Here is a 12307-nt window from a genome sequence, read left to right as displayed (position 1 = left end):
TAAGCTGACTCCTTTAACACAGCTGAGGACAGCTCAGTGTCACTCCCTGAGAAGCTGCCCCTCCAGAGCCTTTGAGTGCTACTCTCAGCCTCCTTCATGGATTGCAAACTCCTTGAAAAGAGGGATTGTTTTAGCCCCATTCCTAGTACAAAAAAGGTTTTTATAAATGTTGACAAGAATATTAATGCTTTTTTCATAAATTTATTTCTGCAGTGAATGCCATTTCATATATTTAGCTACATTTTTTAACCCATCAGAATGAGAGCTCTCTGATAAGGGAAGGGAGTTAGTAATGACAGCAGAAGCAGGTTCCGTCTGCAGGAGAATTGTCTATTTTAAAAGAAAAACAAGTCAGACATAGAAAGAAATACCATTGAATGCAATGACTTCCACAATAAATTTTATTTATTGATCAATTAGAGTTCCTTAGCTAGAAACTTAACTGCCATCTTCTACTATATATACATATGTTTATATATTTATATTTTATATATATATATGTAATATGTATTTATATTTTTATATATTTTATTTGTAATGCTGAAATCCTGAAACTTCTGGAGTGCTGTTCTAATCATCAAAAAAAAGTTTTCCTTCTTTATTTGTACAAGATGAAGTGAGTTTTATTGAAATAGTAAGATCTAATATTTTTTAAGTCCTCACTATGTGTCACTGTCATAAGTGTTTTGCTTATATAATCTCATTTAATAAACTGCCCCATTAAGAACCAGCTGGTTATGACAGTTACCTAATTGTATGGATGAGAAAACAGAGGAATTATCAGAGGTTGCAAGATGCATCCAAATTTACAGAGCTTATAAAAAGTGGAATTCAAGTACGATTGTTCTGCCTCAAGAACCCAGCTGTGGGGTTCTGTATTATATCCATACTATTTGAAAAGTGATCTCGTGGGTATGAGATGCAGCTAAGCAGCACATAGAATATCTAATTAATTTACTCAGTAAGTTGGAATGTCATACAATTACCTCTTACTTGATACCAGAAAAAGTCATCAGCTCATATCCCTCACGTCCTCTCTCAATAGTAGGACAGCAGTCCTTAAGATGCAAGAAATTTAAGAGATGACCTAAATATTCTCCATTATTTCAACATATATTGACACATATGTCCAGGGGTTAGATGACTTATACTAGATATTAGAGCTACTTTGGGGCTAAGCCAAGAATAAAACTCTCATGAAGCACTCTTACATTTTCTAATGAATTAGAGCCAACTTCAATATCCCATACTCTTCCTGAGTTAACCTCAATGAGGAAATCTATTAGCACTTGTAAAACTTCTGTTACAACCAATTTAGAATTGAAGTTGGCAAGGCCAACAACACTCAACTGGGGTATCTACCATCACTTGGATGATAGCAAGGTTGTCTGGTGGTTTTATTTAAATGTTTATAGAATGATCATTTCATTCACACCTACTCAATTTTAAATCTTTCTGTAAAATATAAATCTTTATTAAAGTTAGCAATTAGTTCACATATAGATTAAATCATAGCATTATATTTAAACAGGATGATTCAGAAAAAAAATTAATGAAAATATTTAGTTTCAAGTAAGTGTTTCTCTTGATACCTACATTATATTTTTGTATAATTCATGAGAACAGCTTTGTCTTTTTGACAAAAGGTATTTCAGTTGTCTAAAGATCTGTATTTGGCCTTTTTTCTCCATTATCAGTTTGAAACTATTTCATAGACAATTTTATCTCTCTTTATTTTGAAAGTATACTTTTGTCTTCTCTGTGGCTTAGAACAAATAAAAAGGCCAAATACACATTTCTTATTTTCCCTACTTTTTCTACAGGTAAGCTTTTCTAAATGGGAGGAAAAAACTCTCCCCTTTATTGACCTCTTTACCTCTTATTTTGAAACAAGAACTGTGGAATAACAGTCTTTAAATTTTAAGGAGTATCAATTGTAAAGTGACTTAACAACTTTCCTAAGGTGGGTAAACTGTAAACACTAAATGAAACGTGCACAATGTTGTAGACTACATCCTGATTTCAGAAACAGTAAGAAGTAAAAAAAAAAAAAGTACATCTAAGAACTAATAAAACAAACACTCATGATTTAAATTTCAGTCCAGTATCCCATCCCTTTCCTGAGATGTCCTCAATAAGGGACTTTTAAAAAATTTATAAAATGTAAAATCTACTAATATTTTAGAAGCAAAGTATTTATGTTACATGTTACACCTAAACTATATTGTTTTCTTTAATATGGGATATAAGATTTCCAAGTACAAAATAACTTATTTGAAAGAGCATGCCCTTTCTATAGGCATTTTAAAAACACATTTAAATTGAAACAAATGTGGGTCTCAAGCAGTCATATATAATGGTTTCTGAAAATCAGTTTTAGGAAATTCTAAAATAGGAGCTACTTTCCACAGTTAGACACAGCAGTCTGGTTTTAGTTTGAATAACACTGCAGGTGTTTTTACTTTTTGTTTACATTTAATTGCACTTTGGAGATAATTAACACATGGTTTTGGCTGCCTGGAAGCAGTGGTTTATATATATTTTTAATCTAGAAAATAACATTATAAATGCATATACAGGGGCACCTGGGTGGCTCTGTCATTAAGCGTCTGCCTTCGGCTCAGGTCATGGTCCCAGGGTCCTGGGATCGAGCCCCACATTGGGCTCCCTGCTCGGCGGGAGGCCTGCTTCTCCCTCTCCCACTCCCCCTGCTTGTGTTCTCTCTCTCACTGTCTCTCTCTGTCAAATAAATAAATAAAATCTTTTAAAAAAAATAAATAAATGCATATACATAATTCATTGTATTTGACAATCCTAAGTGGTCCCAGGTTATGACTTTTACCATGAAAATTCATTGAGACCTCATCATTCCACCTTGTAAATAAGTATAGTGATTTATAGTTGTCATAATAACTATATTCTGTCTTACAGTCATAAATACCTTGTCTTACTTGGTTCCTGTCTACTTTCTGAGCCTTATTCCCCAGACTTTATTCTGCTTGAGATATTCACAAGAAATTCATGTTTTGCTTGATTTTGCTATTATTGGTTTTTATTATTTGCAAGCAGTAATACCTCTTAATACCTAATTTCATTTGAAAGCACTATGTAAAATCTAGACTCAGCAATTTTGGAATTTTTACATTTACATATAGAAAGATTATAGAGATATACTAGGCTTATATCTCTTTCTGTTTTGTAGCCTAGAACATTTGATGGGTTTGAGCTACCACGTAAATGCTACTGAAAATGTGATGTTTTAAGTTCCCAGGTAAAAACTAAAACTAGATTAAGCAGATCTATTTCCTAAGATAGATATTATATTACTATCAGATATGAGTTTGAGATTTATCCTATAGACAGTGGGAAATATTAAATGACATTTTTAGGCAGGGCTGACACATATACAAGCTGGGTTCCCAAGAAGGCCATAGGGACATTTGTTTCATGCTACCCCAAATTTGTACAGCATCCAGTTGGGGAGCATTCCCTAAATAGGTAGGAAGCAAGGTCTGCCTTCCATTTAGAAAAGGCAAAATAGATGGCCCACATCCTGATAAGTTATGGCATTAAGCATTAGATATAAGCATGGTTATTTGGATGTTCTTTGCTACTCTGAATCCTAAAGATGTGATAGAATTAGGTGATTATGTAAGATAGGGTGGACAAAAAGATGTAAGTATGGTGTCAAGAGAGCCGAAGGGCTGGTGCTGGAAGCATGTAATCGAAACACCCAGGAGTATACTAGCTTCAGGAAAGTATGAAGCAGGGAAGAAGGGCCAACGCTATCACCAGGATTCAACATTTCTCTCTCCATACTCAAGTGTTCCTTTACATTTTAGGTCGTCTCAGAGGGGTTCTGACTTAGTGATGACTCTCAGCACCTTTTCCTTAATAATTCTTGAAAAGAAAAGATTTATATTAGCTTTTCATCAGCAGTGTTTATGTTATTTTGCCAAATCTGGACCAAGACTGATTGGCTGAGCTTGAGTTTTATCCTTATCCTAGATAGAGTGGGAGGGGTTAGAGTCAAACCAGCCACATGGAATTAGCATGGAAAAATACTGCTCATAAGAAAAATCAGAGTATGGTTATTAGAATAAGGGATAGCAGAAGTGTGACAGGCAGGAAGAACAGACATCTAAACATTTGATGACTCTTTTAATCTACTTTTCTTCATATTCCCTCAAGTGAGGCATAATCATAATTGGATCCTGGCATCTTGGGTATAATTATATGTGTAAGTTGTTTTAGATCTTGTAAAAGCATCATTAGGTTTGATAGGGATGAGATCCACTGTTTAGAGGGTAGATGAAATGACATAAGTCTGCTTACAAAACTGTAAAAAAACAAAACAAAACTGTGTTCTTAATGCCGAAGTGATATCAAGCCATGATTCCTTCTGGAATTAAAGAAGTATGCTCACTAACCACAAGTGGTAAGGTTAAATCAGGGAATTGTCTGGGAGTCAGTATTCCCTCTTCGGTCCCATGTGCCGTTCATGTTCCTGAAGAACATGTCATCTGAGGACAATCTTAGTACGGGCCTTGACAAGTCTCCCTTGTGTGCCGCAATTGGCCCCTTTGTGGGTGACTGTAATTATTATCCCCAGTTCTGGGTATATTTTAAATAGTGAAATCCTCTAATCCTTAAGCTTTAGAAATGACATTTAGCTTGATGGAAACATATTGCTTTACATGGTTTACACAGTTGCCCAGAATTATCATCTGCCTGCACAGACGGTGGACACATAATGGAAGTGCTGCTCACTTTGGGGTGGTCACCAAGATACCCATGTTGAGGAGAAGCAGTCTTCCCTGTGCAGTTCCAGATGCATTCTCCAAGTCCATCATAAGCATTTCCAGTGAAATAAAGTTCTATTCATTGTGTTATCTTAGAATTGAACAGAATTAAAAAAAAAAAAAAAGGGAAAGAAGAAAAAAGGAAAAAAGCTTTAAGTGAAGGTGCAAACTTTAAATAGTACAGGCCACATACACTAAATTTTAAATATATTATTAACTGCATTATCATTTCTAATCAAGTTACTCAGATGTGGATGGTTTGTGTTGGTATGTAAATCTTCCATATCCAATACACTTCACCTATCTTGTCTCAATTTTATTTATCTTAATTTTTTAAATTTTTATTTATTTTACTAGTATTTTTTAATCCACAAATTCATTTAATTTCCACCCTCTGAGCCATTCCACAGGAGCAAGCGGGGTGTGTGGACGGGGAGCATTGTAGCAGCGACTTCCTGAGTTGTCACACGCTAAGGGCCATGCTCATACTGAACACAAAGCTGTCTACCAGATTAGAGAGATGAATGATATTGGAGAAGTGTACCATTTTTTTCTGGAACTATTTGCAGGGAGGTCCTGCTGCCATCTCATAGACCAAGCCTTGTCTTTCACCTCCAATTTGTCTAGGATGCTCTGGGTATCCACATGGGTGGCCCCAATGGTTTTGTGCTGAAAAGAAAGCTAATGTTTCCCAGATGTCACTAGCAGTGAAAGAGCTAAAGGGAAGGTTACATTGTTTATGGAAGTCAGGGGGGCTCCTGTGGAAGGCAAATCATGAGCAGATTTGAAAAAAGGAGTTCTCTTCTTCAAACTGAAGTTTAATAAAAGGATAGATTTCTTCTCTCTGGAGACTGGCCTTTTTCGCTTGTAAGGCTGGCACTGGCATGTCCACGATCTGGGTGTGTGGGTGTGGGGTGGGGGAGTACATTTTCTTATAGTGGGCTGATCTGGGAGGCAGGTTGAAGAACAGTCCCATGCTTCTGGCTGTCTGGGCAGAATTGCAGTCCTACACAGCCGGTTCCTGAGGATGGGCTAGGTATGTGTCATGCTGGAGGAGACTTAGGAAGGGTTTCTATTTCCCATGAGGCCGAGGCTCTAGAACCGTGTGCCCAGTGGAGTAGGTGTGAGAATAGTCAGGCTCTGGAAAGCTGGAACGGGCTGAGGAGGGGAAATGCCACAGCTTGCCAGACTGAATGGAAGAGGTCCTCGCCTGGGACTCTGGGTACTGATCCATAGGCATAGGACCCATTCAAGCTGCAGTTGGTGACAGAATATGTCAAAGATACTTCTGGTTGTGGTTTTGTCCATTGAGAAGAGAAACAGCCGCGCTGATTTGGAGACATGTTGTTGTCATTCGTCAGGATCACATCTTCACTCTGGTTTGAGGGACTCAATCCCTGGGGGCTCTTGACAGTGCTCAAAGCTCTAGAGGTATTCATCCACCATGCTGCTGATGGCCCCTTGAAAATGGGTGAAAAAGGCACACCAGAATTCCACTCAGTCTTTATCGGTCTCTGCACCTCCACAGCAGTCTTCCCCATTTCTTCCATTTCTAGTGACACAGGTGACGGTGTAATTCCTGACCATCACCTAAGACAGCAAGATGCTCTGGCTGGGCAATGGTGTGCTGTGATGGCCAGAGCTGCCTGACCCACTTTCAAGAAGCTCAGAGTTAATTTTAATTTCTTAGATAATTTAACTTTTTTTTTTTTTTAAGATTTTATTTATTTTAAGATTTTATTTATTTTAGGGAGATAGAGAGCACGAGCAGGGGGAGGGGCAGAGCGACAGGGACAGAAATGATCCCAAGCAGACTCCATGCTGAGCGTGGAGCCTGACATGGGGTTCCATCCCAGGACGCAGAGATCATGACCTGAGCCAAAATCAAGACTTGGATGCCCAACCAATTGAGCCACCTAGGCGCCCCTAGGTAATTTAACTTTTTTGAAATAGATTTTGACATAGAAAAGGGCATGCCAAGTTAGTATAGAATGTTCTTGTGTATCTTTGCCCCAAACCTCTAATACAGCATCATACGGAGTGATAATATAATTATTGAACCAGAAAATTAACATTAATACAATACTATTAAACAAACTATAGACCTTATTTAAATTCCATGTCTTTCCACTAAAAGACTATAACCCTAAAAAAGATGAAAAATCTGGGGCACCTGGGTGGCTCAGTCGGTTCAGTGTCCTACTCTTGATTTCATTTCAGATCATGATCTCAGGGTTGTGAGATCAAGCCTCGCATCAGGCTCCACGCTGGGCAGTGGAGCCTGCTTAAGATTCTCCCTCTCCCTCTGCCCCACTCCCCCCTGCTCACATGCTCGCTTTCTCTCTCTCTCTCTCTCTCTCTCAAAAAAAAAAAAAGATGAAAAATCTAAGTGAGTATTAAATCTCTAGAGATAATGAAGATATTTCTATGTATAAAGATGATAGGAGAAATCAAAAAGGGAGAAATAGACTATTTATGAGAAAAAATTAAGATCACATATGTCAAAAATATCATAAATAGACACAAACAGAAGGAAACTAGGGTATTTTTTAACCTACAATCTGAGCAACACTGCAGATTTAGAACATCGGTATTCATCCCCTTGTTATAGTTTACAGTTTTTCTCAATATAGGGATAATATATATTAAATTCTCTTTAAAAACTCTAATCTCGTGCTTTGTTGTATGATGAATATGAATATTTGCCAAAAAAATTACTTTAGTGAATCAAGATAACTCCTCATTTGTGTAAATCATTTCATAGTACTAAAATTCTAAGAAATGAGTTTTTTAGAATTTCAACTCTTCGCTAAAGAAGAAAAATTAGCCAAAGGTTTCTTTCCGACTGAGGCAGCTGTACCCCCTCCCTGCATGACAGGAAAATAAAATAGGAAATGATGTTCAAGAGGTGAGAATTATAAGTGAAGAACTCTCAAATTTGATGTATTCATTCATTCAGTTACTCATTCATTCTGCATAAATTGTGTTCAGTTTGCTCATAGTTCTCATCAGATCGACTCTCTTTAGAGTCATTATGCATGAGATGTACTTTACCACTACATGGTTTTCTCCTGTGGAGACAGTACAAAGTCAATCCTGTGGGTTTCATTAAGTTTTCTGTTCCCCTTTAGCCCCCCTGTCTAAAAGTACCTGAGTTATCAGGACAAAGACAGAAAAGCCTGAGCATAATGAGGCAGATACAATTGAATAGCTGTAAGGGTTTAGATTCAGATGGCTAAGAACACATGGCTTCTATGTCAGAAGTAACAAACATTCATCTATGAATCAAGGTCAATTATGGTGAGTTCAAAGGATTATCATATCTGTCCAGACTCAAGCCCAGCAAAGAGAGTACACTTATTGGCCTGAAAAAAGAAATGGCTTCTGAGCATCAAGAAGCCTTTTGAGTATAATTCACAGGCCTCCAGAATATAAGAGGACTCAAAGCTGTAGTCTTTAAAGGGAATACAGACCCTCATGGGTGTGGGACTATATTATACTAGGATCCAAGGTGACCAGAATCCTAATGAATCGTTGAACACTACATCAAAAATTAATGATGTACAATATGTTGGCTAATTGAACATAATGATTAAAAAAACCCAATGCTTGCTGTTTAGAGATGTGCTTTCAAAAACCAGCATCAATTGCAGATTTGAAACTAAAATTATTTTCTAATATAAAATAGGCAGATATAATAAAACAGCATTAAATGTAAGGCCAAATAAAGTTCCATCTTTTCAAATGAGCATGTTAATGTGAAGATATCAGAATGTTAATTGAATGAAAGAAACATTCTTTTACATGACAGATTCTACTCACTTTATGCAAATCCATTACATCTCCTATCATGAAGGACTTATACATGAACAAAACAGAGAAATGCGCCTGACATATTTAAGGAATTGTTAATGGTTTATAATTTCTTAGCAATAAACTATGTTTCTTTCATCAGAATAAAAGCTTGAAGAACAAACTCTTGTCAGGAAGCAAGCTGTGTGGCATCCATGCAGAAGAGGTGAGTACATTTTCTAGCTTCAATGGAATAAAGAGTGCCAAAATATTAGCACCAGATTGTTCTTCCTTAACCCAGAAACCTGGAGACTTCGTCTGTCACTAACATAAATGAAAACACTGGAACAGGAAAATGAAAACAGATTTTAAACTTTTAGGTGTTTTGGGGTGTTTTAAAATTGCATAACCAAAAAAAAGAAATTAAGCCAGTTAAGCGTTGCTTCCCTAAAGTGATTTTATGGATTCCATCCTTAACTGGATTATCAGGATTTTCTTAATAGCAAATACCTGGAGGTCAATGAAATTTTTATTTTTTTGAACCATCTACTATGTGATGTCTACAAAGTTTTGCAATGACAATGAAATGTCAGAATGAGGATTCTGGGGTTGACCATAAACTTTAAGAAACAAACACAATCATTGGGTCTACTTGCTAGGCAGGAAAATTGTTTCATGCATTTCTTAGTGGGGGTTTGGGGAGTCATTCTGGTTAATTCAGATTTATCTAAAATCAATTTCCTATACTTCTGATCTCCCAAATCCATCTGTGCTTTATGATCCCCTATTTAATGCTATAGACTTGTAGCTCATGTAATTCTTAGTGATAGTAATGTGATACTAGAGACAGTGTCATAGTAAGTCATTCTTTTCCTGGAGGAGAGGAGACCACAATCACTGTGTTAGCTGGATCCTCCAACAAGCACACAAAATATGAGACTCGTTGTGCAAGGGATTTATTAATGGAAAAACCTGTGAATGATAAAGAGTAGGCATGAGAGTCCTCATACCACACATACCACAATGTAGATCTGATATCTGTTAAAGAAGGGGGAAGGAAAATGGTATAGATAGAACAAGAACAGTGGCTCCCACAAGTTAAAAGTTTAACCCCTTTCCTGTAGTAGTTAGAAGTAAGGCACAGAGCTGGTGAAATACCACTATCATCTTCTAATTGTGGATCTACCTTTTGTTCCAATGACCTTTCCCTGTTATTATCACCTTCTAGCAGAAGGGACAGGGAAGATTACCTGGTGACTCACAAGCATTGCTTTTTAGAAGTCCAGCTAGGAAGTAGTAACACATGTCTCATTGCATCCTATTTGCCAGACGTAGGTCACATGCCTAGCCAAGCTGAATGGAGTCTGGAAAATGTCATTAGGTTGGTGGTCATGCGCTTATCCAGACCTTCGGATTTTTTTTTAGTAAACAAGCTGAGAATACTCCCTGATGGACATGTAAAAGTCCTTGCCATTCAACACAGAAGTTAGAGTCTAACATGAAATATAATAACCTGTTTATAATGCCTTCACAATAATATTGTACATGAAATGAGTAGAAATTTTCAATACATGGAAACTAAAAGTTGATGCTCCATAAATGAATAATCAAACTGAATAGCTTGTGGATATGAGCCAATGTAGTATTTCCTTCATTATACTTTTCTAAGTGAATAGACATAGACACTTACGTTGTTTAATTTGCTAGGTTTCTAGAAATATTATATGAGTAGTGTGCAGTTTCTGGATATTACTTATAAGAGGGTAAGCAAGTGGAACCGATTTTTGAATAAGTACTATGTGGATTGCAGCTATATTCTGAGATGGTTACCATGTTCCCAGAGTCCCCACAACACTCTCGGGAGAGAGATGGCCCCTAGGCAAAGTTGCCTGTGCTGTTTAGAAACAAACAAATGAATAAATAAGCAACAACAACAATCTGGGTCCACCTGTATTTTTTAGCCCCTTAGTTCATGAATGATTCATTTCTTTAAATTCATCTCAATTCCTTAGAGGATATATTATATCTGCATTTTAATTTATGAATTCCGAGATGCTTCATAATATTAGTACTGCATAATGTTGAAATCAGTTTATTTATTTGACCTATCTATTTATTTATAGAAAAAATTTAGAGTTTAACATTCTGGGCAATAACAGAGGCATATATATATATATTTTTTTTTTTCTGTCACAAAAACACTTCCCAAGAATATGGTAATAAATGTAATTATTTGTTTTAACACCACCACTACCACCAAAACAAAATAGTAATGTCTTCTATCAGTTTAGGAGCTAAAAAGGAGCTGTCTTCTAAATCAGTGACCCTAAACTATTCATAGATAAATAAATATCCAGATCCCATTGACACCTAATGGATTGCCAGTGTTTTATTTTTATTTTTTTTTGAAAGATTTTATTTATTTGACAGAGAGAGACACAGCGAGAGAGGAAACACAAGCAGGGGGGGTGGGAGAGGGAGAAGCAGGTTTCCCGCAGAGCAAGGAGCCTGATGTGGGGCTCGATCCCAGGACCCTGGGATCATGACCCGAGCTGAAGGCAGACGCTTAACGACAGAGCCACCCAGGTGCCCCGGGTTGCCAGTGTTTTAATTTGCCAAGGCAGAATATTGAAAACAGTAGAGTCTACTGCAAATACCACTACAATCATCTTCACTATTATTTCATGAAGGAAATGCTACTTGGACATGAATTGTAGAGAAGAAAAATGTCAGAGACTAGCTAAAATATTCTATCATGGGCACCTGGGTGGCTCAGTTGGTTAAGTGTCTGCCTTCAGCTCAGGTCATGATCCTAGGCTCCTGGGATCGAGCCCTGCATGGGGCTCCCTGCTCAGTGGGGAGCCTGCTTCTTCCTCTCCCTCTGCCTGCTGCTCTGCCTACTTGTGCTGTCTCTCTGTCAAATAAATAAATAAATGAAATCTTTAAAAAATAAAATTAAATGAAAAAATAAAATGTTCTGTCATGGCCACCTTCTTTGTCTTCACCTTCTCCTCTCCATCTTTTTATTATACTTACAATCAGCAGCATCATTATCACAAACTTAATTTTACTTCAGACTTGTGAAAACTTCATGACTCACAGGCATCAACATGTAAAATGACATTTAAAATTATTAGTTTTAAAAATTACTAAAATCCGGCAACCCTCTTGGGTCCCCTCCCTCCTTGGGAGTTTTGTACTATCACTTTGCTATCACTCAATAAACCTTGCTTTGCTGCCCACCCAAAAAAATTACTAACATCCCCAATATAGTAATAACTCAATGGTTTGAAGTTTACCCTTCTGACAATTTTAACTTTTCAAAATGATGCCCTAGGAAGCTAAAAGAAAACAAAATGTCATGGGGTTTTAGATCAATGTGCGTTACAAAATGCGCTCAACTCAAAATGCACTTATTCTTACTGTGCATACTCTTAGATCTTTAGATAGGATTTTGCTTTTTAACTCACTGAACATTAGAAGATGGCTGGAATATACAGTGCAGAGAAGTGATGACTGACTGTGATGAAAATTTCCAAAAAAAAAATTTCTAAATAATCTTAACTAAGCTCAGGAAATCTAACTGTTCTTGCTAACTTAGTGCAGCACAAAGATATGTAGCCTTTTATTATAGTTCCTGAATGAATCACTGCATAACACAAAAATTGATGTTTTAATAATTAATTCAAGTTATGAATAAAAGTTTAAATTGT

General features: G+C 36.8%; 1 protein-coding gene and 1 pseudogene across 2 annotated transcripts in view; one reads left to right on the top strand and one right to left on the bottom strand.

The window, feature by feature from the left end:
• The window catches only part of LUZP2 (leucine zipper protein 2), a 462949-nt gene that overhangs the window by 332022 nt on the left and 118620 nt on the right, over window positions 1-12307 (top strand). For both annotated transcript variants that reach the window (XM_078058292.1, XM_078058291.1), the window contains exon 6: window positions 8758-8820. In XM_078058292.1, the coding sequence (XP_077914418.1) occupies window positions 8758-8820 (63 nt within the window). The remainder of the gene's footprint in view (window positions 1-8757; window positions 8821-12307) is intronic.
• LOC118532634 (transcription cofactor vestigial-like protein 1 pseudogene) lies at window positions 5575-6352 on the bottom strand (annotated as a pseudogene).

Source organism: Halichoerus grypus, chromosome 11 (assembly GCF_964656455.1).
Source record: "Halichoerus grypus chromosome 11, mHalGry1.hap1.1, whole genome shotgun sequence".
Classification (NCBI taxonomy): Eukaryota; Metazoa; Chordata; class Mammalia; order Carnivora; family Phocidae; genus Halichoerus; species Halichoerus grypus.
This window is presented reverse-complemented; position numbering and strand designations above follow the sequence as displayed.